General features: G+C 52.0%; 1 protein-coding gene across 5 annotated transcripts in view; it reads left to right on the top strand.

The window, feature by feature from the left end:
• Positions 1 to 377: 377 nt before the first annotated feature.
• Positions 378 to 27,951, top strand: part of SH3RF3 (SH3 domain containing ring finger 3) — a 343,617-nt gene continuing 316,043 nt past the window's right edge. For 2 of the 5 annotated variants that reach the window (XM_070511485.1, XM_070511482.1), the window contains exon 1: positions 383 to 2,224. In XM_070511485.1, the coding sequence (XP_070367586.1) occupies positions 1,655 to 2,224 (570 nt within the window). In that variant the 5' untranslated portion in view covers positions 383 to 1,654. Of the gene's footprint in view, positions 2,225 to 27,951 lie in introns of all 5 variants that reach the window. The other 3 variants (XM_070511484.1, XM_070511483.1, XM_014829961.3) reach the window with 3 other exon arrangements.

Here is a 27,951-nt window from a genome sequence, read left to right as displayed (position 1 = left end):
GTTAGAATGATCCCCTCACAGGGCCGTTCTGATGATTAAATAAAATAATGCATACGCATGTTCTTGGCTTTTAAGCCTCAACCAATATTACTTCCTCCCTGAAAAGTTAAAAAAAGTTACACTGTACTTCACAAAGCACAGGGTAGCCCGGCCGGCCTCCAGCCCTCAGCGCCTCTCCTGGCGTCAGCCCCGCAGGAGTGAAGGGCCCAGAAGCCCGGTGTGCTCAGGGAGGGCGGGGACGCGCGCTGGCAACGCCGGCGGCCACGAGGGGGCAGCGCGCGGCAGGGAATCCTCGCGGTCGACCCCAGCCCACCGCCGAACTTCCCTGCGGCGCCCGGTCCTCAGTACGTACTTCCGTTGCTCTGACGCTCCCAGAAGCCGGGGCGTCGGGAAGGCGAGCGCGAATTCCCCTTCCTCTGCGCCTCCCGAGGAGGCTGGAGGGGGGCTCGCGAGGCCGCGCCGCCGTGGGCGCTGGAGCGCCCCGCACTGCGCCGGCAAGGGCGCGTCGCCGAGGCGGGTGCCCGCACTAGGGTGCGGGTCGGCGGGCAGCGGGCCAATCTCCGACCCGGACTCCGGGGCCCCCGGCTGTCGCCGGGAGGAGCCCGAGCCGGCCCCGGGGCGCCTCCGCCACCCCGAGCGCCTCCCCCTGCTGCTTCGCGGGGCCACCCTGCACCCACACCCGCAGCTCCGAGGTTGTCACTTCTGCGCGCCGCTTCGAAAGGGGACCGGAGCGGGAGCGCTCCGGGGAGTTGTCGAGGAGGATGCCCTGGTGTTGGCTATGTCCCCAAGCTGCTTGCCGGCGCTCGCGAGGAAGGCAGTCGGGATAACACCACCCAAACTTTCCTTCGCGGCAGCATCGGGAGGAAACAACCCTCGCCGAGGCTCACGGAGAGCAGAAGGGAAGACTCGGGGCACCTGGAGGGGACAGGGCCGAGCCTGCGCAGGACGGTGCCCTCGGAGTTCCTGGGAGCCCTGAAGGCGCCCTAAGGGGCAGGACTAGTCGCCGGCGTGCGCTCAGGCGAAAGGAGGTTCAGCGGGCGCAGCGTCTCCTTTCCTGAGCCCCGCAGTGACCGTGACCTCCGCGCGCTCCCCGCGCACGTGCTCGTGGCCGAGGAAGAGGAAGGGTCTGGCGGCACACGCTGGGGGCAGGGACTAGCGGGCAGGCCCAGGGAGCAGGGAGGTGCCGCGGGGGAGCGCGCTCGCTGCGCCCCTGCTTCCCCCGGGACCCGACCGACTGCTTCTCGCGCTTCCTGCTGCGGGGCTCGGGGCCGCGAGCGGTCACTGTGAGCGCAGAGCCCGCTGAGTGTCGTGCCCGGTGCGCCCCTGGACCCGGCGCGGAGCGGCCACGCGGCGGGACAGGTGTAGCCGGCAGCCTCGGGCGCCGTGCTCCGAAGGACTGGGTGGGCTCGGCTGGCTGTGAGTTGGCTCGCGGGCCGCGGAACTCAGGTCCCCGCCACGCAGGTTGGTCGGCACGTCGTTTTGCACCGCCGCGGCCGGAGCCTCGGGCCGCCAGCTGAAGTGAAGGAAGTCGCGGCGGAACCCGGCTCCCCGGGCATGACCCTGATGCCCGCTGCTCGCGGCGGGCCCCGCGCCGGCCCCCGCGCCCGCCCCGGGACCTAGGCAGCTGCGCGCGGCCGCCGCCGGCGCCTCCCCCATGCTGCTCGGAGCGTCCTGGCTGTGCGCGTCCAAGGCGGCCGCCGCTGCTGCGCAGAGCGAGGGCGACGACGACAGGCCAGGCGAGCGGCGGCGGCGGCGGCGGGCGGCGGCCGTGGCGGCGGGCGAGGACATGGATGAGTCGTCGCTGCTGGACCTGCTGGAGTGCTCCGTGTGCCTGGAGCGCCTGGACACCACTGCCAAGGTGCTGCCCTGCCAGCACACTTTCTGCCGCCGCTGTCTGGAGAGCATCGTGTGCTCGCGCCACGAGCTGCGCTGCCCCGAGTGCCGCATCCTGGTGGGCTGCGGCGTGGACGAGCTGCCCGCCAACATCCTGCTGGTGCGCCTGCTGGACGGCATCCGCCAGCGGCCCCGCGCCGGCGCCAGCCCGGGCGGCAGTCCCCCGGCGTGCCCTGGCCCCGGCTCAGGGGCGGCCACCGCGCTTGCGGGTGGTGGGGGCAGTGCGACGGGCAGCGCCCCCGGCTCGCCCGTCTTCCTTTCTGGGTCGGCAGGCAGCGCCGCTGTCAGCCTGCGCGAGCTGACGACCAACAGGAGCGCGCCGGTGGTAAAGGTGGGTATCTGCTTCGCGGTGCGGCGCCAGAGGTGTGTGTGTGGACACGTGTGGGTGTGGAGGGCAGTGATGAGGGGCAGGGGAGACCAGAGGTGGCTTCACAGTGGCCCTTGCCTTGCTCTTCTTTCTCCACCCTGCTCCCCTCCAAGGACTCCTGAGTGTAACCCTTGGAGTCAGGCTTGCCAACTGTTGGACACCTTGTCTCCCCTATTCTGTCCCGTCCTCGCTGAACTTCCTGTCGTCCCGCCATCCTCTCCCTCCCCCCATTTCCCCCACCTCCACTTGCTTTGTGGCGGTATGTGGTCCCAGGGAATCTTTCCACCTGTCCATAGTGTGCCAACAGCCCATCCTCCCACGGGGTGGGCGCATCTTGCTGTCCCCTCCTCACCTCCAGTTCCTGCAGTTCCTGTGCTGGCCGGGCCTGTTTCTCCGGCTTTTTAACTTTGCTGGGACCCCCTTCTCCCCAGAAATAGGCTTCCTCCCACTGGACCCCGCACTGGCCTTCTGCACACCCTCAGCTAGCCTGGGTAAGGTTAGTGCTTAGTGTTTCCGGGTCTGATAGCCGGGAAGAGGTGGGCCTCAGGCCTGGTGTCTGTAAAGGAGGCTTGGGCAGAGGGAAGTGCTGACTGGGGGTTGGAAGAACATAGATTACAAACTCCATTGAACAGAAGGGAAAGAATCCGCCTGGAGACCGGAGGAGTGCTTGGCCCAGCCCTTCCTGGCCTGCGTCTGCCTGGAAGCCCGGGTTCTGTCTCCCACAGGGTCGCATTCCCACGTGGGTGCTTATTTGAGGTTTTTTTGTTTTATTTTTTAAATTTTATTTTTTTTATGCAACTACATCATACAGCATCCACTCCTTCTATTTTAGTTGAAAGGCCTTATCTTGAGGGCATCGGTGATTTAGTTTCAAAAGCTTCCTTGAATGTGTCATTTCACACCCTCTGCCATCTTGGGAGCTGTTGTGGGGGGAGGGGTGACCCATGGGATGCTGATTTAGGCGAGAAACAAAGTACTCGTGTTTGATATTTTCTTTAAATGTAGAAAAGCCCACTGAAAGGTAAAAATAAAAACATTGATCTCTTGCAATTATGGTTCATTTTAGAAAACACACTTATCCCTCTATTTTTGACCATTTAAGGAGCTGGTGGTACATAAATCATTTCTATAACCCTCCAACATGTGTGGTACTGACATGCTGGGAGAGGGCTGCCAGCCTAAGGCCTCAGTCCTGCAGTGTCTCTGAGGTTAGGAGCTTAAGCCCATGGGTGCTGAGCTTTAGCGTTAAATGTCATCCTCTGCCACACTGGGTTTTCCTGTGGACCAGGAGGAATGCACCGTCCAGAACAGTCAAGGACTATTTGTACTTGGGGTCGCTGCTGAAGGGGTGTTAGTAGTGTTTCTTTGGTTTTAATTATGATTAAATCCAGTTATGTGTGTTCTTGTTACAGATCTTTAAACTTTTCCTTCCTGTCCTTGCTGTGTTTATCTAAGGTATTATAATTAAAGGTCTTTATTTGCAAAATAAGTGGGTTACCTCCTCTTGCTCAGAGAATTAAGTGATTTTTGGAATGATGCTTCTAGTAAAACACCAGGACCTTTTGATGAGAGTGTTTACAGGTGTCCTCCTCGTTACCTCAGGTGAATGGCATCTGATCAGGCAGTTAGGAGGGAACCTCTGAAACGTGAAAGGCCGGAGCCTTGAGGCAGCTCTTGGAACTAGGTGGCATTTGTAGTTAGTCCTGATGCCGAGCGACCAGGAACTGACTCTTTGTTGCCTGGGGTTATTGGCGGACTTTGCCTGGAGGCAGGTGGAACTCTCAGACCTGGCTTATGGCCTCTGGGCTTTAGGGGATCTTAGAACACATTTACTTTCTTTTTCTTGTGTTAACCGTGACCCTCAGTCCTTTCTTCACAGGCCCGCCTCATAAGGACTCAGGTTTTAGGAAGAAATCTGAATTATATTCAGTCTTATACTTGATCATTTTCAGAGAGGAAAAGGAGTTGTGGGGGGAGGGTGTTGGGGAGTGGGAGAATACCCCGCCCCCAGCTTTTCCTTAAGGTTCTTATGGCTGGTCAAATAATCAGAGAGGCAGGTTAGCAAGAGAAAATCAAACAAGATTTAACAGCATGTATCCCTGGGAGAAACCCAGAAGACACTGAGTAACTCGGCCATCTGGCTGAGGCTGCCTGTTTCAAGCATCTTCAGCTACAGACAGGAAAGACATTGGGGATGGTGATTGGGGCCTTCAAAGGGGAGGAAGACAATTTACATGGAGCTGGAATGCAAATGTTTGTTAAACAGGGTTTGCTAGGCCAAAGAATGGGTTTGTTGGTGTCCTTTTGTCACACCCATTTTCCATCATACTATAGCTATCACGTGGTGTGAGCTCCTTCCTGGAACAGGCCTTCTATGGTAAAGTCCTTTAGGCAGTTTGGGGGCGGAAGGTCGGATGCTCTTCCTGAGTCTTCTGAGCCTTTACTGTCTTCAGCTCGAAATAGTCCACGTACCAGAGTGTGCATCTTGGGGCGGCCTGCCCTGAACCCCGTCAATGGTAATACCATCTAGCTTTTTATCCACTGAGTTTTAATAGTAGTGGGGGTCTTCCTGGGCACCCAGAAGTCCTGCATGCTGCACTTATCCTGCCGCTCTGGGTAATAGCATTTAGGTCCCACTGCATCATCTGGAGGGACAGGGACAATGTGGGAAGAGGGAAGGGATTGACATTAAGCAACTCTGTAAATTTGGTTGGCAAAGACGTCAGCTGAAAATTCCTTCAGCTGGTTCTTCAGTAGGTTCTCACTGCTTTACTGTCCATTGGAATTGCTTTGACTCCTCATAGCAAAGCTGAATGCTGGCTGTTGCTGCCTGTTGTTTAATAGATGGGCACTCCTGTTACCGTTCAGCAAATACCATATATGCCTTAATAGCAGGTGACTGTAAATATAAGACAACCCCCTATTTTCCCAATGAGAAGCTCCTCAAATCTTCTTTTGGCATATGTAGACTTTTTTGGTATGCAGATACACAGATATCTGCTAGACTATTTATCAATTTAGTTACAGCTAGACCTTGGGAACACATTGTGTATAAAATGTATTAACTCCTCTTTGGTTCTACTTGGAGGTGGTGAAACATTTTCTTTCCAAACTCTTCACTGCATCTTTTTCATCAGTTTTGGTTATCTCCAGAGTCCTTTGGAAACCTCTAACCTGGTTAGCAGAGCCTCTCAGATCTGCTTTCACCTGAGGCATTTGAGATGAGGCATTTTTTGAAACCATTAATAATGCTGCCCCTGGAAATTTTATACCGAGTTACAAGTACTCAGTGCCTCAGGTTAGGACTGTTGCCTGTTGGCACATACTTGTACGTGTTGCTTCTTAAAGTGATCTTTAAGCAGCTGTGTTTTAATGATACTTTCCATTGCAGTTGATAAATGTTCGCTAAGTTTTCAGCCCAAATTGTTTTTAGTTTTGGTTTTACAGTTTTGCAAGGTAACCCTTTTAACACCCCTGACTAGCATTGATTGGGGTGTTTCAGGGCAACGTGTCTTTCTAAAACCGTTTTGCAGTTACAATTTGAATTACAATTTTGAGTTACAATTTGCATTACAATTGAGTAATTCAAAGAGTACTTTTTAAATATGCTTTACTCAAATATAAGGCAGTTGCGGGTGTGTGTGTGTGGGGGGGGGTCTGATCCACGCTGTGCCTCTCCATTTGAAGTCGGCCTGTGTTACAGATTGTAGAGCATTAATGGCATCTAAGCCAAATGCTTGAATCTGTTTCCAGTTTTATCTTTGCTATCAGAGGTCATGTTCCCGATCCTTATAAGCTTCATCAAACTGAGAAAGTCCACACTATAATCTGTTTTAAACAGGCAGCAGGGGAGAGAGATCCTGCTCAGTTGCTGACGCTGCGGGTTGGCAGGCTCCCCTGAAGACGAAGCTTGCCTCCTTCGTCCAGGACACAGAGCTTGTCTACAGCCGCCTGGAATTAGGCTGCTCTGTGCAGTGGAGCTGAGCAGAATTATATCCCAGTGTCCCTTCATTCCGGCTGTTGAGAGCCCGCTGGCTTGCTGGAGTGTGATGAAATTGGGTCTCAATTACGTAGTCGCTGCAAGTTCAGTATTTCAGTTCAATCTGTATTTAATCTGTATTTTTTTGCATTTAACATGCTCTTTTTCGAGGTACATTTTTGAAGTGAAACATCAGCAAGGATTTACTTAGGGGGAAACACTGTTTATAGCATCACTTCAAGAAGCCAAGGTCACTTTTTATCAGATTTGCCTTGCTTGGAAGATCTTCAGATGTGATGAATTAGAAATGCATGCTTGATGTGTATCCTATTGGAATTCTAATTAACCTTAAAAGAATAGGGGGTCAAACTGAAGGTGTTGGCAGCAATGAATGGTTTAAAAATTGTGCTTGCGCACCATCATGTGGGGCTCCCTTTTCCCATTGAGTGAAGTTGGAATAAAAAAGCATATAAAATAGTAGCACAATTGGATTCTGCTCACAGACTTCTGCCTTCTTCTTTAAACTTGACCTTGACTCTTGATGGCTTATGGATGTTTAGAGATGCAGTGATCCTTCAGGAGATGCAGAAGAGCATCCAGGAGGAGCTGATTTGGTCAGTTGTTTCTCTCGTCTGCCACGCGTGTCTACACTGTTAACTCGTACGAAGGTTATCTGCAGACGTGAAGATCGTATGTTCGTATTTCTTATGTATTTTCTTAATGGAATGTGTGTGTGATGCTCGTGTGAGTTTATTTGAGTTTAAGTGAATTGGTATTTGCCGCAGGAATTCAGTTGAGTAGAAGTGGTGAGAGACTTTAAGAACAGGCCGGCACCAGGACTGGGTGCAAATGTTCTAGAGCCGAGAGCGCTGAGCGCAGGAGGGCAAGTTCTTGGTGGCGCTCGGACAGAAGGAGGCACCTGGGAAAACTGGGGTGCCCTTCCCAGGGAGGCCGTGACGCAGCAGTTCAAGATGCAGGACAGCGTTGCAGTTCTCTCTCCGCTTCACTGAACACGTGTTTGAGTACCTGCCCCGTCCAGCTGCTGCAGTACGCACCGGGAGCACTTGGGATGAAAATTATATTGGTTTTTAGGAAGTGGCTTCAAAATCTGCTTCCTGCCTCACCGTTAAATGGAGCACCAGGCTACTTTTTAAAGCAGCATTGACGTCCTGGCAACAAGATCTGCTGTTCGGTGACAGTTATACTCCCAAGCCCTCATTTCTTCCGCACACACAATTGAAGCCCCGACACTTTATCTCTACGTGCTTTTTAGAAATTTCCACATAGGAAAGAAATATTTACTGTTTTTGGATAAGCCATTGTGTTCCTTAACTCTTTATAATAATTACCTAATTTCTACGTAACTTAAAAATTGCACCTGTTTCCCCCTTCCAAGCCTGACTAAAGGTAATTAAAACCAGGTGTGTTTGTGCAGGATGAAGCGTGCAGAGTGTCAAGAATGGCGTGGGCACGCAGCCTGTGCTAAATTAACATCACCTTGAAACAGATAACCAGTGAGACTCAGCTGTACCTGCCAGGTTCATGATGCCTCTGGGTTCATTTTGTCACTGGCCATCATTGTCTGGACGAAGTTTGGAGTCTAAACATGTGCAGAACGAAAGCACTTTATTGACCAGAGATAGTGACTCATAAAATGTAGAAACAGTGTCCACCCAACTCAGATCACAAGGCTGGGCGAAGAGCACAGGCCAGGTGGGCCTCCCCCCGGCCGCATGTGGGTGCAGCGGGGGCCTCCTTTCTCAGCCCATGAGCTGGTGTACATGGCGGGGTGCCCCTCTGTCCCAGCATCAGCGGCTGACCCCTGCTTCATTTGTCCTTTGTAAACCATAATTCTGTTTAAGGTCCCTTTACATACTCACGTTCTTTTCTTTTCCCAGAACTTCAGCAGTTTCTTGCTTTTTTAAAATTTAGGTGTTGAAATAGAATTTTCTTTTTTCCTTTTAGCAAAAGGCGTATGTACTCTACACAGGGTTAATACCAGTCTGTGAAGTGTGGTTGATATTAATTGTAGCTCTTCCTCCGTGTCCCAAACTGTTCAGTGCGTCAGCTTTAACCACCCAGTACCTCAGTCTGGCCCCTGGTGGACTAGTTTCCCACTTAATGCTTCATTTGCCATAAACAACCTCATGGGCTTAGAAAACCTTTCTTCTATAACCCCAGGCTGGGTTGTTATAAACTGAACAACCCCTAAAACACTCCCAATAGCCGTGCCCTGTGTGGGTGGTCCTGGGGGCCAAGGGAGACTTCAAAGACCCCCGCCCAACACCTGGGGAGTTGGGTGGCCTCTGGGTTGGTGTGGGCAGCTTGCATTGTCCATGTTGAAGGGATCATTCTAGGCCAGGTGGGTGACTTCATCCAGGTGAAGAGATGTTGGTCCACAACCCAGCCCACCTAAGCAGCCCACCTCCACAGTCCCTTCTTTTGCCTCCTCTGGGCATTTTCTGGCTCTGTTCATTTCCCCAGGCTGTTTTCAGTGTTCTTTCTTCACTGTTCCTTCTGTGGGCTGCGTGGTTTCCTGACAATCACTGCTTTTTTGGCCCTTTAAGGTTTGGATCATCAGGCTTCCCGGAGGCAACAGTTAGTCATCTTGCCTCAGCTCCTCTTCCTCCAGCTTTCTTAGTGATTGACAGCCATGCTGAGATTGTGGGCAAAGAAGGGGCCTGAGGGCCCACACACAGCCTTGGACCAGCCCTCCTTCCCGGCACCCAGGGCCCACAGGAGCTGAGCCCGGGGCTGCAGAGATCCCGGCCTGCAGCCTGGCAGGGTCTTTACAGCTGCAGGTGGAAGTCTGTGTGACTTCAGGGTGCAGGTGGGCAACACTTGAGAGTGACAGTGACCCTTGAGACAAGAGTTAAACTTCTAAGTTAGCATCTCCCCAGAGGAAGCAAAATATTTGTTTCCTAGCCTCGGGGAACAGGTCTCCGGGAGGCATCCATGGGAGGTCAGGCATGGAGAGAGAAGGAGGGTTCCCAGTGGCCATGGGGCTGTGAGGAGCAGGCCAGTTAATTCAGCTCAGTAAATCCTGGACCTCATCTCCCTCCATGCCTGCTGGGCGACTGTCTTACCCCCACTGGGCTCTCCAGGTCTGCTCACCCTGAGGACGAGGGCATCCTGTTCTACACAGGGCTAATGCCCCGGTGAACCAGGACATCGCATTTCTGATTACCCCACTGACCCACAATGTTATAATTGGCAGTGGTTTTGGGTTTTGAGAAAACAGACATGTCTGGGATCCACAGCTGGGAATTCTTCTGCCTGTGGTGCTGGTGGAGCACCCAGCAAGTCATGCTGCCCCAAGAGGTGGCTGCCTGTGGCCAGCAGGCCACTTCCCCTCTGCAGGACTACATAGTGGCACAGACCTCACCTGCTCTCACCAGGAGAGGTTGCACAAGGAATTTCCTCTGGCATCGCCTCCACCCCCCGCCTCCTCCCTGCTGCCAGGTCTTTCTCAAGTTCCTTGAGTCTCCTGGGGTGGCTCAGGATGTTCCTGAAGGGCATCTCTGATCTCTTGCTCCAGCCTTCTGCCAGTCCTTCCTGGCCTCCACCTCACAGCTGCCTGCAGGGGAAAGCTGCTGCCTGCCGGGTGTGACTTCCCAGCCTGAAGGAGCTGCCTGTACTGAGGTGCCACCATGTTCCAAGACCCCTCTGCGTGGTCTTGAAACACTACATAAAACATTGACCAGCGTAAACTAGTTTTGTTTTCTTAAAACAGGTTATTAATTAGCCAAACCTTGCTCAATAACAGAGACGGCCCTATGCATGTGCCAGGGGGGAATGCATAGCTCCAGGATGACCCGGGAACCAAGAATCTTCCTTCAATAAGCAAAATCAGGTTCCCAGCTGCCAAGTAGCTTGATTTCCATGTATGGCCTGATTTGAGGCGAGCTGGTCAGTGCCCAGGGCCCCGCGTGCAGCTTAGTAGCCCCTAACTCCTTAAATTTCTCCCTGAACCCTGGATTGCAGGGGCAGGTTTGAGAGCCTTGCCTCCTGTCTCCTTGCAGTTGACCTTGCAATAAAGCTTTCTCTTTTCTCGAAAGTTGGTGCCATAGTATTGGCTTCTGTGTGTGTCAGGGAGCGAGCCCTTTGCTTGGTAACAATTTCTGGTGACCATGAAGGGACCACAGTCCTGAGACTGCCTGCCTGATGCTCTGCAGCTTCCAATCAGGCAACCTGTACATCTCTGTTTCTTTGCCACTTGCCCCCTCCCCACCCATATCCTTTCTGCTGGTGTTCTTCTCAGGTGGTTATTTGTGGTTTTATATTTTCTTCTTAAAAATTCACAAGAATGTTACGTTCTACTCTAGAAAATGCTTCCTCTAATTTTCGTAAAACCATGGGGTTGTATCCTCAAACTTGGAATCAGATATGTTTCCCATGACTTCCTGCAGCCCTGGCCCACCCCAGCTCCCCTTTTGGGTTCCCTGTCTTGTTGGGCACAGCTGTGGGGGGCTGAGCTCCACCGAGCAGAGCAGGGTGCACTGGCTCCCACCAGCAAGAGAGGGCTGCCACCCAGGACGGCTTCTCTGAAGATGAGCGGGGCGGCATCTCCTGCGCTGTAATGCTGCTGTTCGCTGAGGAAGGTTTGAGCTGTGGCTTGCCTCTCTGGGTGAAGGGCTGCTGTGGCCATGTTGCACCGTGGCCCTGTCGCGCCACAGTGAGGTCAGGCTGAGGCTTGGTTTCTGATGGCTAGTGTTTGATGGGCCCTACCTGTGAAGCTGTCGGAGTTTGCTGTTGCGTGGAGAAAGAGCTATGGGTTTGTCAGTAGATTTGGGGAAAGGTGGCCGTCGTTTGGGGATGCTTTCACTCTAAATGTAAGTGGGAAAAATTCTGTCAGGTTGAAGAATTTTCAAGGGTGTTAGTTTCAAGGTGACAGTTGTCATGTTGACAGACACAGCGAAGGGTGTCACAGTGGAGTACCAGGGACTACGAAGTGGCATCCTGGCTATTGGAGTGTGACCTGGCATGGGAGACAAAGAAGGGGAGAGTGCCACAGGGGTGCTGGTGTTCCTGGTGGGTGAAACCCCCCAACAGAGTTGGGCTGGGACCCCGAGGAAGGACATGGGACAAGCATCTACATAGACAGAGTCTACATCGGGTACCTTTTTTGCAGTCCTTCCTTCCCAAATTACAGCTGTCCTTTTTATCTAGTTCCGTATCACCCAACAGTCCACACATTCTGGGGAGTTCAAGGGAAGGTCATGGTCTTGTTAGGGGCCACCTCTCACACTCCCACCACCGCTCCCCGCAGTCTCCCACAGTTGCCAGGCCTGGGGGGGCGACCCAGAAGAGGCCTTGTGTACCCAGAGGAGTTGGCCGGCTGTGGGGCAGGGGGCACAGCCCTGGACAGGCCGTGTCTGTGTCCACAGGAGCTTCGGCTTGGCCTTTTGAGGGTCACATGATGTTGGTTGTAGCCTTTCGGAGTGCAGTGGGGGACCTGGTGTCCCCCTCCCAGTCTCTTAGGGGGTCTTGGGAGCTGTACATTCTCTCAAGCTTCCTATGGCTCAGGGTCTCCACTGCCGCAGAATTAGTTCACTTCCTGTGGTCCTGCTGGTGCTGTCCAGGGAATCTTTCAAAAGGCATTCACTCCAGGCTTTTCCTGGAGCCTCCTCTTCTAGCACTGGCTTCTCAGGCTTTCTCCTCGGCGAAGGCTCACCTCTTTCACAGCTGTCCAAAGTTCATTCTCTCCCTGTCTCTCTTCCTTTTTTCCCTGTTGGTGACCCTGTAGTGAGTCAGAGAATGGATGTTCTCTTTGTCTAAAAGACAGGGTGTTGGCTGGCACCTTCCTAGAGGTGCCTGGAAGAAATGGCCAAAAATGCCCATTTCTTGTGCTCACAACCATCGGTTGGTACTGAGAGTTTTGCCGGAAGGAAGTAAGAATAGGGAGACAATGAGCACAGCAGTGGGCCTGAGGCTCTCACGGAGGACGTCAGATCCATGTGTCGGCAAGCAGCGTCAGTGTCACTGGGGCCAGGTGAGGCAGCTCTTGATCGATCTCTTCAGTGTGCTGTTTGCACAGTAAAGAAACACTGTATTTGTGTGTATTTATTATTTTCCATCTGCTGCTTAGTCAACAGATCTGATAAGAAGCCAACACTTGAGTGAATTATCTTGCAGTGCTAAATAGAATTCTAAACATAGTCCTGTAAATGGTCCAAGAAAAGACGCTTCGTCAATTATTCAGGAGGGACATACCAAGGTCTCATAGCTCGTCACTGATTCCCAGCTTTTCAAAATGATTTATTTGTTAATGTTCTGTCAGGTGACCTTTCTAGTTTTATGTCCCTGCTTCTAGGTCTTCGGGCACTTCGGTTTAGTAATTGGAGTGTTTTTTTTGTAAGTATGCGGAAGTTCGTCATCAGTCGTTTAGGTAAAATGTCCAGAATTTGAGCCTGGCCCTTTCATTTTTCACCCAATGATTAATGCATTTCAATATATATAAATACATGTATAGACATATAGATATGCATTAATATGTATAGAATACACCTGTACTTTTATAGTTTTTATGAAGTATGCAGTTATAGTTATTAATTGGATCGGCAGTCCACCCCTTTGCATGAAGGTCTGGGACTGGCTGACTTCTGCTGAGCTTTGGGTTTGCGTCGGCTCACACAGCCCCTCAGAGTGTATTGGATAATGAAGCAGGTTGACTGTGGGGGTCCAGTTCAGGAGGGGGCCCCTCCGTGCTGTGGTCTGTCCAGTCCTAGCCAGCTCCTTTTGTGGCGTCTTCTCCTGGTCTCACGCTGTGTGTTGTCCCTGGGGAAATCCCGCCCTATCACCTGCTTGGAGTAGGTCTTGGGCAAATTGCTTACCTAACAGAGGATCCATTTCCTCTTCTGTTCATGCCGCCCGTGTGGAGTGGAATGGACAGGGACGTGTGCACAGCACCTAGGGTGAGGTCAGAGTGCCATCAGTAGTCAGTAGTGTCACAGTGCCGGGACTCACGAGACAGGCACTCCAAGGAGGGTTCCTTAAAAGATAGTTTTTTCTTTTTCGACACATTGGTAAGAGCTATGCCTCAGACTGTATACAAATTTCTGCACGTGTGGGCTGGACTTTTAAAGAATGAAGGAAGGGCTGAGTAATTGGCTCTGAGGAGCACGATTGCTGACTAGTGCCGTTTTGATGAGTAATAGACCCCATTAGATCACAGTAAAATACTTGATGATGTATAATTAAAGATGGCATTAGTCAGGCAGAAACTACAGCATTTAAAACTGTGAAAGGCATCATTTCTAATGCTGACAGTACATCCATGACTTAAGAAGCAGGATGTAACGGGCTGTCTTTGAATCAGGAAGACACTAAGATGTGGCCACAGACAGGCTGCTTGTTTGCAGCACAGCTGGTGCCCTTTGAAGTCTCAAATATTTGTAGTGAACGGCGACCATGCTGGTTTAAAAAAAAGTATTTTAGGTGAATTAACAGCTTGTAGAACAGTTGTGATTGGTGGTTTTACCGAAAAAAGAAGTCCTATTTTTCGTTCCTTGGAACAGGGCCAGGAAGCTTTGCTGGAGCATCTTGTGCAGGCCAGACACGGTGTGGGCTCTGGGGCGAGAGCAGCCAGCCTGATCGAGCTCTGTCCACGGAGCCCACGCCCCACGGAACACAGAACACAGGGAGGCTGCACTCTGACCGGGAGCAGCTCGCTGTCCTTGGCCTTCGTTGACGCCTGACTGTCTTCAGACTTCCCTAGGCAGCGGGGAGAGCGGTCTCTGCCCCTGGGTACCGAGCTCCCGCAGGGCTCTGGCTGGGCTTGAGCTCCTTCGCGCCGTTTAATCAAGAGTCAAGTGTCTGGCAGATGACCTCAGTTATTAATAACACTGCTATTAATATTCATATTGACAGTCATTTGCACTTCTAAACCCCTTTCATCTCAAAGGTTACTGCAGCATTTCATAAACCGCAGATGCAGGGCTTCAAACAAGGCGCAGGGCTCTCTCCCGCAGTGAGAGGGCGCCCAGCATGCCAGGCTCGCAGAGCAGCAGCTGCGGGGTTCATCTGTTCAACGGTGCAGGTGCCTCTAAGCCAGCGTGGGCCTGTCTCTGTGAAGGTGTTTCCCAGGCCTGGGCTCCTGTCACCTGCATCTGTGGGCAGGAGGAGTGCGGGTCACATCGAGGTGTCCATGTGTGTGCTGGGCACGGGTCTGCTGCTGGGGCACAGTAGAGAGCAGGATCACGTCTGTGACGTCCTGGAGCTCACATTTAGTCGGAGTAATGGGGATGCTATCAAGAGACTGTGAATAAAATGCTGACTGAAAAATTTCAGCTACAGTGGAGATGTTTCATAATGCATTATTTTTATACTCTAATTGGACTCAATTTAGATTTTAAAAAATCAGTGAATTCTCTTTGCAATCGACACATGATTTTTGTATCCTTTTGGAAGATTGAAATGATGTTTTAAAATATTGCAGCTCTGTTCCTTACTAGCCCAGTGGGTCTCCTGTGGGCTGCATGTGGAAATCCCGTGGACTTCCAGGTCCTAATGCACTTGGTCTGCGTGGGGCCTGGCGTGGGTTTGTCAAAGGTGCCCGGGTGAGGCTGGTGCCAGCGTTGGTTGAGCAGTGCTGCTCTCGGCCACAGAAGGCCTGGGAAAGTTGATAGAGTAGGGGAAGCTTCCTGGCAGCCCGTTCCCAACTTGTAGAGAAGTGTAGTTGTAGGAGCAGAGGCTGGGAGACTCCTACCAGGTCTGTACCTGGAAGGATGAGTAGGACCTGGTCTGGTGAAGAGGGAGGAAGAGAGTGTTCCAATAGAGGGAACAGCAGGCACGGAGGCCTAGAGTGCTAAGGTGCTTGGAGCAAATGTGGAACTGTGAAAGGAAATGATTGAGGGCCTAGTGAGGTGCCATGAGACCAGCTTGGGGTAGGGTCGGAAGGGAAGGTGGAGGCAGATGGTACAAGACCAGGCTAGAGATTTTGGTCTTTCACCTGCTGGCAGTTGGAGCCGTTCTGTTTATGAGCCTGGCATTATTCTACTCATTAATTCACTTAAAAAATAATTCCTTAGGAAATAACTTTGCACAAAAACAATGAATTCAGCCCATTCGTTTAGTGGAATAGGTAGTATGATTACTCCCATTTTGCAGATGAGGAAAGCGAGGCCCAGTGAAGTCGACTAGCTTGTCACAGAGCTGGTGAGTGGTGCAGCTGGGACCCGAACCCAGAGTGACTCTGGCTTTTGGCTTGGGCTCCATATTTTTGTCAGATTGGTGCCATGAGCCTCATTTCACAGCGAGAAACCAAGGTGTGAGCTGGGATTAGAATTCAGTTCTGATCGCTTCAAAGTTCACATTATTTCCTCCTTACTGAGCTGCCCACACTGGGGGAAAAGTTAATATATTTTGTGGTGTCTTTTACGGTATTGTAAAGAAAAAGTGCATGTTATAAAGATGCAAGTCGGTGGGAGAGTTTCATCGCTGAACATAAGGAGCGTACATGTAAAGAGGAGCTGATGGGAGAAGCGATGGGAGAAAGGAGAGTACCTTTTGCGATGCTGAAATGCTGATGAAGGTCGGCCCTGCTTTTGGGGCTCAGTGCAGAGAGAGGCTTCCACAGGTACTCTGTGTCACTGCGCAGAAGCCACTGTGACGCGGGAGGTATTGGGGAGGTGAGGTCCTTGGGTTCTTGCTTAGGTTTGAAGTGTTCTTGATTCACACGGTGAAATGAACATTACGGAAAATGTGTGCACAGTGACCCAGGATGTCCTCAAGTGTCGGTGCCGTCTTGTTTCTTCCCTAGGTGGGTAGCCTCTCCCTGCCATCTCAGTCTCTGTCCCTCTCGGCTGAGTGTTAAAATCAGGCCCAGCTGTTTGTGGAGCTCTACATTTGCGGCCATGGAGAGAGACTGAATACAGGATTTTTTCCCCCTGGACATCTGCGCTTACACTTCTCAAAAACATTTACGAAAAGCTAATGGATTAACCTGTGTTCAATTAGTCTCGATGACTTGAATTCTTAGTTTTATATTCCAAAGCAGCCCTGTCCATAGAAATAGAATGTGAGCCACATGTGTAATTTAAAATTATCTAGTAGTCACCTTACAAAAGGTAAGAAGCCACAGATGAAGTATCTTATTTAACCTCCTATATCTAAAATGTTAGCTGGTAAACATTGTGTTACAAAACCTATTAATGAGATAGTTTGCATTCTTTTTCCATGCTTAGTCTGAAGCCTGGTGCGTTTCACACTTCCAGCACCTCTCAGTTCCGACGCCCCATTGCCGGTGCTCAGTGGCCACGTGTGGCAGGCGCCGTGTTGGACAGTGGTGCCCTAATGGGTTAGAACACTTCAGACACCCTAGTACAGGTTCTGAGGCCAACATGCTTTTTCTGACTCTAACAGATTTGTATCTGCATAATGTACTTTCAGAAGGTTCATAAGCAACAACGTGATGTTCCCTCTGGTTTCTGAGTTGTCATTGTGAGAGAATCTGCAAACAACTGCAGGAGCTTTTGGTTTGCACTTAACATAATGACAGCCTGGAGGGCTTACAAAAGGCATGCTGAGAAATTGGCCTGAAACCCAGAATGTGCATATTTTTCGTACCCAGCTGATGATTTAAATTTCCCAAGGGGGAGTGCTTCCTCTCTGGCAAGTCTCCTGAGCAGCAGTCCCTTTGATGGACATGGAGTCTAGTTTATTTTTCTTCCAGACCCTTTCTGGAGGGAATGAAATTCAGTGTCTGGATTTACCTTCCGTCATAGGAAAAGTGCTCAGTGTCTCGCACGTAAGTGACTACAAAACGGTTATCTGCCAAGTTGTCCATCTTCTGAGGGGACAAGCAGTGTCTTCACGGTGTGCGTGGGGGTGGCCTGCTCTGTCCCCGCATACAGGGCTCTTGTTGGATGACGTGCACGGTGCGCTGAGTAAACGATTCTGGGCTCCGGCTCAAGTCAGGAACCAGCGTGAAGCCTTGATCCGGCCGTGTGTGCCTGCAGTGGCCTGACGGCACTTAGAACGAGAGCTGGTTGAGCGGGGACAGCGGAGTGTTTGAACATTCGTTCACTGCGTGGAAATTGGATTTTTGCCTTTTATTATTTACATTGTATTTTATCAGATTTATATTTAAGGCTGTGGGGTTTACCATTGTCTTTAAATGGCATTATTTAATAAAGAGTTAGCATTTCATTTGAAATTCAATTTAATGAGCTTGGGCGGGAGTGGGCATGGGTGGGGACCTGGTGTTCCCTAGTGTCCTCTCTAGGCTGGTCCAGGGTGCTGGTCACTGTCCCCTGTGTAGCCGCCTCTCAGTGCTGCGTTTCTCGGCGAATCGCCTTGTCCTTCAAACTTAAGAGGAACTCTTCACACACTCCCCACCCTCCAGCAGAGGCCCCATGCACCCTGTTTAAAGCTTCAGTCTTGGGGATGGAAACTCCCGTGGTCCAGGGGCACTGCAGCTGGGGCTGGGACGAGGCCGCTGCGTCCGGGCCCCTCTTGGAAGCAGGCGTTGGTGGGCGGAAAGGGACTTTGGCCCTAGATGCTAATTGGGAAGCTTCTCTGGGAGAGCCTGTTCCTAGCACAGTGGGACACAGCACCGGACGAATATTTCACTGGAACAGAGTTAATGTTGTTGAAACCTGTACACTACGTTGCTAGCCCTGAACCCTGCCTGTGAGCGAGGCCAAGAGCACATTCCGTTCTGATAAAAGAAGTGAAATCCTTCCTCAATTGTAAGGTGGGCGTTTAAGGAGTAACTGAGAAGCCATTACTGAGAAAAAGCTAAAATGTGTGGTTTTTCTCTACCTTCTTAGTGATTTTTTTAATGTGTATTTTTGTTGAGTGTTAGAAAGGCAATCATGCTGATTTTGCCCGAAATTTGGACAGATCGGCTCTGTTGAGAAGGAAATAATGAGAGTATTAAAAGGGCAGAAAATGTCCTGTGCTTCACTGAGAGAATATTAAGGTCACGTGTCGATGAACACCAGACTCAGCCCACTGTGACATGCTTGGCCGCTCGACTCGCCTGCTCCGCATCCTGGGCCCAGAGATGCTGTTCGTGTTCATGGAAGCCACCACAGTGGATGGGCACGACACAGGAAGAAGTTCACCCAGGTGAGTCCGCCTCTGACACGCTGGCAATGGATTGTGACTCGGTCCCAAGGATGTACTTCTCGCTGTGTATTTTACTCCAACTGAGCTGAGATTTCCTGCAGACCTGGTCCCGCCGTGCCACCCACCTGTCCCCCAGCACTCCGGGACGTACGCATTCAGGACCTGCTGTATCATTTGCGGGGCCCAGTGCAAAGTAAAATCCAGGGCCCCTTGCTCAGGATTATAAGGAGCTTCGTTATGTGACCACAGAGCAGGTGAAGGGGCCCAATCTGTGACTCTCGTGAGTGAGTACAGACCTGCAGACCTGAACCTTCTGTGTCGACATATCAAAGTACAGACACTACACTGTGCTGTGGTCCCCACCCTTTGATCTCTTGGGTTAAAGGTCTTTCTAGAGCATCTGTCTTGTTTCAGCTAGGGTTCAAAATGCTTGCCCTGTGTGGGCGTGGCTGAGGGTCTGGGCCGCCGAGCTGCTTGCTGCTGTGGGTAGAGCGGGTCCCCTGTGGTGCCTTCTGTTGTTGCTATACTTACCTGTGTGACCAGATTGGCCTGAAGTTGGGAAATGCAGGGGACCAGGTGAGGGAGCGCCCCACACTTTCCCAACGTAGGGAGGATTGGGTTTGTCCTGGTGGATGTGGCTTTGGGGGTGATTTGGGGCAGCTGACGTGGATGAGGTGGAACAGCCCAGCACCGCTGCCTCTGTTCTCCAGGAGTGGCGCGGAGGCCTTGCTGGGTAGGCTCTTGAGAGGGGCCATCAGACCTTCTTGAGGAGCAGGGCCTTGAAGGCCCCCTCAGCCAGCTTGAATTCTTCATCAGTGGGAAACCAGGGCTCGCTCTTGAAATTAAAATGGTCCCCAGGTCATGGTCAGACAGCTCAGCTAAAAGTAGCAGGCTCCAAGGGTACCTTCTCCTTGTCACTTTCCCCTGGCCTCCATCTGAGCATTTTCGGCCTCATAGCTGAGCTGCCCATGCTAGGCAGGGCCAGGGCTCAGGAGTCTCAGAGCACATGTTTTTGGAGGCTGTTCCCCTATTTGGGCTGCTGGCATTCTCGCCCTCATCCCTAAAGATGGCTTAGCATTTTCCATTTCAGTTGTCACCTTTACTGACTCCAGCCTGGTGTGACTCCAGCAGTCGTTTCTCTGTTGCATTCATAAAATAGAGTGGAGCATGTTTCATGGGTGCGGTATGGCAGGCTGGGGCTCCAGGAGCCCCTGGAGGTCAAGGTGACTGCTGAAGAGCTGGGAGAAGGTGTTTTATAAATTGCAAATTGCTGTGCTGATGTGAGGTGGTGTTCTAATTGATTTGTATCTAGTATTTAGGCCTACTTTATGGTGCTTGTGGTATAATTTTGCTGTTTTAAATGATTATAGAATTTTGAAGATGTAGCTTTGCTTGGACGACACATTTTTGGTTATTTATGATTTATTTCAAGCAGAGTGTCTGGCCTGCAATTCAATCCTCTATTATACCATTGAACTTTGATGTGGCTTCCAGCAGTACTTTAGAACAGAAGTGAGCACTGCCAAGATGTGTAGTATAGTGTTGATGTATATAAATAACATAAAGTGGAGTTGACACCTACTCTCTCAGGTTACAAGGCCTTATTTTAGCTATTTTGTTGGGTGTCTTTCTAAACTTGTCACATTTACGGTGCCAAGTGGATTGGGTTGGGTTTGCTTGGTGACTTGGGGACGTTCTGCATGTCAGTTACTGAGGGGCATCCTGGGGGCTCCTGAGCCACCCACGGGCCTGTCCTGCCGCTGCCTGGAGTGGCCATATCCTGGAAAGCAGGGGCCCTCTCCCTACCTTTGCTGCTGCTTTAAAGAATCCTGGCTGCTGGCCATCCTCCCCGTTTCTACACTTTCTGATTAGCAGTCCACCTTAGCAGATCGGAACCAAGCTGATAAAATCAGTGAACTTGGCCCCACGCGTGGACTTAACCTCCTGCGTTATAGACGGGGGCTCAGACACACGCTGACCAAGATCACGTGCTTGTGTTTTCTCAGTTGCTTGTAGCTTCCCTGGGCCTGGGTGTTGATCCTTCCTGTCTGAGACCAGGGTCTTGCAGGAGGAGCAAGAGCCACTAAGACGTTTGTTTTGGACCTTTGAAAGACTCGGGAGAATCACTAAGGATGAACACTAGGGTATGAATTTTAAGTTTTTAAAAAATGATGTGACGGGGGCTGGCCCCGTGGCCGAGTGGTTAAGTTCGCGCGCTCTGCTGCGGGCGGCCCAGTGTTTCGTTGGTTCAAATCCTGGGCGCGGACATGGCGCTGCTCATGAAACCACGCTGAGGCAGCGTCCCACATGCCACAACTAGAAGGACCCACAACGAAGAACATACAACTATGTACTGGGGGGCTTTGGGGAGAAAAAGGAAAAAATAAAATCTTTAAAAAAAAAAAAAAATGATGTGAGGGTTGTTGCAGCTGACCTGATGTGAGCATAAAACTAGTCCTACCGCGGAGGGGGCGCTCCCGATTGTCAGTAAGGCCTGAAGAGGGCCCCTGCTGCTGCTTCTCAGCTCAAACACTCTCTCTTATTTAAAGACTACCAAACACAGGTGAATAAAGGTTGATTTCCCCCTGAAATCATGCAGAGATTGCATGTGGCTTCATGCTTCCCCCACAGGGAAGGGTCTGCGCGTCTGGCTGTGGGAGGGGCTCCGGGAGTCGCTGTGGTGGGGGAGGCAGCTGCCTGCTGGTGGCTCGAGCACCCAGGATGTTCTTACCAGTTGGGATGAGAGCTCTTGAATTTGATCTCCCAGATTGTTATAATGTTATCAGAGAGAATTCTCTTACTGACTGAGGACCTCTACATCTTTCATCTGACTCATTTTATTCTGTGGGTTCCTGTTCAGTGTGCTGTCCGTAGACTCATGAAGGGGGACCCCATTTTATGGACAGCAACAGAAGTCACAAGAGGCTCCATGATCTGGTGAAGGTCCCATAGCTAGTGAGAGGCTGACACAGGATTGTGACCCAACTTTAAAGGTTGCACAGTTTCCCACTAGGGCACCGTGTCAGGACCGAGGCTGGTGTGGGGGGGGCCTCCGAGTCACGCGGGTGGCTACCAGCAAAGCCAGGCTGGCGGGACTCCTGTGCAGCTCTTTCTGTTAGAAGTTGAAAGCGATGGGGACAGTCACTCCTCAGTCCTCGAGCAGGGTCTCCATCATCCACCCCGTGTGTTCACGGCCCCGAGCTGGGTCTCTATTGTCCACCCCGTGTGTTCACGGCCCCGAGCAGGGTCTCCATCGTCCACCCCATCTGTTCATGGCCCTGAGCAGGGTCTCCATTGTCCACCCCATCTGTTCATGGCCCCGAGCAGGGACTCCATCGTCCACTCCATCTGTTCATGGCCCTGAGCAGGGTCTCCATTGTCCACCCCATCTGTTCATGGCCCCGAGCAGGGTCTCCATTGTCCACCCCGTGTGTTCACGGCCCCAAGCAGGGTCTCTATTGTCCACCCTGTGTGTTCACGGCCCCGAGCAGGGTCTCCATCGTCCACCCCATCTGTTCATGGCCCCGAGCAGGGTCTCCATCATCCACCACGTCTGTTCATGGCCCCGAGCAGGGTCTCCATTGTCCGCCCCATCTGTTCACAGCCCGGAACCTCAGTGCTCTTCCTTCACCTCCCCTGGGTGGCGTCAGATTCGCAGGCTTCACCTTGTTTAATTCTCCTAGTAACTCAATGAGGGAAGTGTTTGTGAGCCCTTACTTTCCAATGAAAAACAAAATGAGGCTCACCCAGGTTCCAGAACTCAAAAATAAGGAGCTAGGTTCAAACTTGCCATCTCTGACTCAGAGGCCCTGCCCCCCCCTCGCTGCCCCACTCTGGAAGCAGGTCTGGAAGGCCCATTGCGCTGGCCCAGGAGTGTGGGCTTCACCCCTAGGCTGGGAGGAGCCACTGAGGCACGGCTCTGGGACATGCACATTTTGGAACAGTCACCTCGTCCACGTTGGGCCCAGGGTGGGCAGCCGGCGGGTTGCAGGGGCCCCGCCCCAAAGTCATCCAGTGCAGGGAGCAGGAGGGGGGCGTCGCCCAGGGGGCTCCTGGGAGGTGGGGCTCCCTGGGAGAGCTGAGCCTGGGGCTGACTTGGATGTGGAGGGACAGGCAGGCACTGGTGAGCATGGACCGTTTGCTTAGGAGAGAAGCTCTTTGAGGCATCCGGATGTGCTCTCTGCTTTCTCCACGTGGAATGACAGTCACAGCGGTGAGACTGGTTCTGCTGGCCATGGAGCAGCAGTTGAATAACGTGGGGCAGCTGAAAGGCACGGAGACCTTCACCTTCCTGGTCACGCATGAGTCCCTGGCGTGCAGTTTAGGAGGGTTAGGCCACATGGCGGAGCTTTGGGCCACTGCAGGAGGCATGCAGATGGCAGGAGCACAGAGGTGGGGCCACCTTCAGGCTAACCTCTCCCCAAGCCAGCTGTGTGCCCTGGGAGGGTGGTGCAGCCTCCCTGAGCCTCCGTTTCCTTTCTGTCCAGTGTGAGCAGGAAGCTTCCTGCAGGGCGTGTGGGTTAGGTCCCATGCATCAAATGCCACAGGTGCTTAATGTGTACATGGTGTCAGTGAGCACGGCCCCTGCCCCAGCCTTCTCCTCGGGTGTATCCTTGAGAGACAGAGGCACGTGGTGTGCTGGTGCAGGATTCTGCTGGCTGGCAGAGAGGGGAGCTGCAGAGGACACCTCTTGTTTCCTCATCAGATGCCTTTGGCACTAAAGCTGACTATAGAGGAACAAGGACCCCTGCAGAGCTGGCCCCGTGTGTGCCTCGGGACAGCCTCCACAGATGTCTCTCTGAGGATGAGCGTCCTGTGAGAGCAGGGGCGTCTCAGAGTGGCTGTCAGGTCCCTGTGCATGGCTGTGTGATTACCCACCGAAGAAGTCGCTCCGACCACCTAGGAGCACAAAGCCAGGGCTGTTCTTGCTGCTCCCGACGGTTCCCCCAGCCTTGACAGGAGAGGAGTGCTCAGTTCCTTGACCAGGTCCATCTTAATTTGGGGGCCACAGGGCTGGAGACCATGGAAGCACTGGACAAAGTGGCCTCTTCAGTAATTTTGCTTGGTCTTGGGACCCTCTTGGCTGCTTCCCTTGAGGATGGCTGAAGTTGTCACCTGACTCAGAGATTTACAGCCTGTCTCAGACTCAGAGGCTGCTTTGATCTGGTGGGAAAGGAGCCCTGGGTATTTATAGGAGGCAGAGACAGGGTTCCACCAGGTAGGAGGCTGGAGTGGTGAACTTGCCCACCTTGGCGACCCAGTGGCATTGTGGCCCAGCTGCCAGAGCCCGTGGAGTTGAGAGCCCAGCTCACCCGGGACACAAGAATAAGAGCATGTGGTGGCTTTGGCTCAAACAGTTATGTTTGGTGTGTGGCGTGTTGACTATAGGGCACCATCTTTGGTTTCTTCTGTAATGAAACAGGTGATTACAGTGTTGGAAGAAAAGAAGTTGTAAGTGAACCTTTAAGGGCCCTCAGAGGGCAAACGGAGGCTCTTTCTAGACTCACTAAGGAGGGATGTTCTGAAGCTTGGCAGTTTTCTGACTCCATAGTCGGTAACTGATACACAGTCCCATCGGATACACAGCCGGCAGCTCCCCGTAAGAAGGAAACATCTTAGTCATTGCTCCGCTTTGCTCCTAAACGGTGTTGTCCGTAATCTCTCTGGCCTGTTATCACCTATCTGTGGTCCGACAAGTATGAATGGAGGAATGCACTTAGGGTTTGACAGACAGGCCGGGACTGATTTCAGCTTCGTGATCTGGATATGGTACTTCTCAGCGGCCTTCCCTTCCCCTCACCCTCCCTGGGCCTTTAATCCTTTCACACGATGAGACTCTGTGTGATCCTTGTGGTTATGTGTTTGCCTCTACGGTGAACCGCGCTGGCTGTGGGGAGCTGAGGGCTCACTCCTCCTGGTCTCGGATGACTCTTATGCCCCCTTTTATTTTATTTTTTCTGTGGACTCTGTGGCCAGACCTGGCTGTCTCCCAATTTACTGTTAGTATTCACTCGCTACATGTCCAGCTTCCTTTTCCAGGACTTTCCCAGGCAGCAGTGTTCTGGTAAAGGTTTAAAAACTGGATCTCTGGTGGGGCCGGCCGGCGGTGTAGTGGTTAAGTTTGTGCACTCCGCTTCGACGGCCCAGGGTTCATGTGTTTGAATCTTGGGCATGGACCTACACACCACTCATCAGGCCACGCTGTGACAGGAAGATTGCCACAGATGTTAGCTCAGGGACAATCTTCCTCAAGCAAAAGTAAAACCAACCAAAACGAAAAAAACAACCAAAAAACGTAGCTCTCTGGGAGGGAAATAAAAGAGCACTGATTTGTAGTACTTGCCAATTTTCAGGGTGTAAATACTCTCATCATGGTCAGTTCACGCTACCAGTGTGATGTCGCCTGGCTTGCAAAACCTCTGACGATTTAACAGTCGGCCCTTGAGCTGAGGACAGCTGGCCCCAGCAGCCCGCTGTGGCACGACACAGGTTTCTCACGATGCTGCAAGTTGCTTGAACGTTCAAAGGGGTTGACTGATGAAGGTCACTACATTACAGCTGGGCCATTGCAAATGGAAATAACAAACAGTGGGGAGGTCATAATTGTTTTACTTTTCAAAGCCTCTTAGAATCTTCGTTGGAACATAAGAGAGGATGGCCAGTTTCCTCCATGGGACCAGTTCCGTTCCTGATGGCAGTGGGCCTTGGCAGAACTCGGTGCTGCCCTCCTGGGGCTGGTTTCTCCTGGGGTCTCTCTCTTCTCTTTGAGAAGGACAGTGTTGCTTTAGGTCGCCAACTGCCTGCCAAATCCAGGGAAACCATCACCCACAGAAGCTGGGGAGGGCGGTCCCAGTCCCACAGGCAGAGCTCCCCAGGAGGATCGAGACGGTTTGTCTTTGTCTTGGAGGAAAGAGTAACCGCTAGTGTGGACTGCCCGTCTGGGGCCGCCCAAGCATTTCCGCACACCCCCCTGCTTCCTGCCTCAAGTGGGGAATGCTGGCAGGAATGAGGATGGTGTGCTCTGTGAACCTTGTTGCCACTGTTAGAAGAAAAAGGAGGCTTGAGTGGAGGGGGTGCAAGAAAAAGACCTAAAACAGGAGTTGGCAAGCTCCAGCCTTTGGTGGTTGGAGCACCACACGCCTCCTTGTTTTCTCACTGTCTCGGGCTGCTTTCCCATCACTGAGTCACGTGGCCGTGACAGACGTGGGCCTGCAACGCCTGGGCTGTTTATCCTCTGGTCCTTGACAGGAAGCCTGGCTGACCTGCCTTAGAGCAGCTACTCTGCAGGCTGGCCTGCCCCTGGAATGGGAAAATCACAGCCAGGATCTGACTGGCAGGTCTCCTTTGTCCCAGTGACACCGCAGGGCGGGGGGGCTTTTCGCTGCCAGGATTGCCCCCTCCGATTCTTTCTTTTATATGTACACAAGAATCCTCGCTTGACGTGAGTGAGATACACACATTTATTTTAGCCCATTTCAGACTATCTGTGCCTCTGCGTGGACATTGAGTGTTTTCGTCTGTCCCCTCAGCTGGGCGCTGGGCCCTGTTGTGTGAGAAATGGACAGTGACTGGTTTTGTGTTGCAGGCTCTGACTGAAGCTCTGTCGCCTTTCCTCTTGTGTCCACTGTTGGGCTACTCATCGTCCCTTCTCCTCCAGGTTCCTGCTGTAGATGATCACCCTTGCAGGCTGCGCAGGCAAGCTGGGGACCTTCAGAAGGAAGACCTGCAAGGGCAGAGTTGAGGAGTGGGCGGGGCTCGGAAGTGGTCCTGATGCCTTCTTGGGGTTGTCTCCGTCCTAATTCTAATGTTAATGTCTAATTCTTTCTGTTACACTGAGTTCACTTGTTGTGTTACTTCTCTCTCTGCTGAGGCATTATCACCCCTGCTGGGTCATAGAAGAGTCAGAGAGAGAAGGTTAGCCACGAAAAAATTATTCAGAGTAATTATTCTGAGGGAATTCCAGTGGGGGAAGTGAAGGGAGTCCTGACCAGAAAGAATATAGGGAACAGAAATAAAGAGAAAAACCTTACATTCTTTCTCAAAGCAATATGGAATATCTTTTTTTCCCCTTCAGCTTATTGGCAATTGCCTTGGGTTCTGGCATCGCAGAAGAACCTAGCTTCAGTTTTTAACTATATATGAAACTATACTTAACTCTAAAGCTCTGCCTCCCCATCCATGATTTTAAGAAGATCATTTTTTTTTTTTTTGCTGTAAGTTATGCTCAGGGCTTCCTAATTGGACGAAAACAACGTGACTGTTTATACATTCAACCTGATGGGTTAAGTCGGCCTTCTGGTTAAGTGCCTGTTACCGCACTCCGGTCCCCAGCAAGCAGATCGCAAAGCAGTAGCGGAAGTGTGATCCCAGCGTCCGCGGGCGCCTGTGTCGGCCAGACCCTCCACAGTCGGATTAATAGCAGAACTCCTCAGGAGCAGCTCTCAGTACTCCGTTATGATATGGTTCTTGGCACAGGGGATTTTCTTCTCCCACTTTTCTAGAACCAATGTGGCCTTAAAAAAAGGAGAGAAGTGGCGTTTTAGTCCAAAACATGGCTGCCAAATTATTTAGATCCTCAAGAGAAATCACAGGCGCAGGAGCTATGGCAGAGCCATTAACAGAAGCTGGCCCCTCAGCATTTGCAGCCATGGCATGACTTGAATTGTTAGCTGTCTCTCATCTTGGCTCATATTTGATCAAAGAATCTGTGGACGCCTGATGGCTCACGGCCTGGGAGAGGTCCCTGTGGGGAGCAGAGCCCCCGTGCTGTTCGTGTTTTCCCTTCTGGTGCACCTGAGCTCCCCGTCGGACTGTCGCTGCACGTCTGTCGGCCCGTGTCTGAACTCCCCACTTGACTTCAGCTTCATGAGGCAGGGAGCTGGGGCTTTGTTCATTCCGACATCTCTTGCATCTACCACAGAAACATTGGTTAAATGGATGAGCGCATAACACAAGGCGATCCCGCTAAAATATGACTTTGGAGAGAAGCCTGTTCTGTGCAGGGTCTCTGTAAAACTTTCATTTGCTAAAGTGAAACCATCCTACAAACCCAAATAGGATAGTCCTTTTATTATGCTTGGAGTACCTCCTTGTTAGGCTTAAAATGTCTCCTTTCGGGGAGTCGCAACAGCAGTGAAGACTCTGATTTGCAAACCTTTCATCACCGGGTCACAGATTCGGAGCCTTTCTAGAGGGGTTGCAGCTACATGTTTTCACCATCTGCTGGCGGGTCTGGCTGTCGGGAAATGGCGTTCCTGTTCTCACTGTGATTCTGGTCGTTTGGCAGTTGATCTCAGAGCACATCGCTGGGAAGGGTGGGCCCACGGCTGTCCTGCCTTTGTTTAGACCCCAGCTATGAGGAGTGACAAGAACAGGGGCTCTGGACAGGAGGGAGGAGGGTCCCTGTTCAGAGGGGGCCCACCTGCGGTAATTCTGAAGCTTGACTGTCACCGCCTCCCGACTTCTGCTGGCTTGTAGCTGTCCGCTGTGAGCTGAGCCGGGCCTGACACCTGAGGCAGAGGTGGGCCAGGGGGAGCCCCCTCACAGGTGTACAGGAGCTGTGGTGTTGGGCTGGGCGTGGGTGGTTGTGATCTCGCAAACCCTTGCTAGTCTGTGTCCTTAAACTCTCTGCGCTCCGACT

This window comes from Equus asinus, chromosome 6 (assembly GCF_041296235.1).
Source record: "Equus asinus isolate D_3611 breed Donkey chromosome 6, EquAss-T2T_v2, whole genome shotgun sequence".
Taxonomy (NCBI): domain Eukaryota; kingdom Metazoa; phylum Chordata; class Mammalia; order Perissodactyla; family Equidae; genus Equus; species Equus asinus.
The sequence above is the reverse complement of the archived record's forward strand: the minus strand, read 5'-3'. Positions and strand labels throughout refer to the sequence as shown.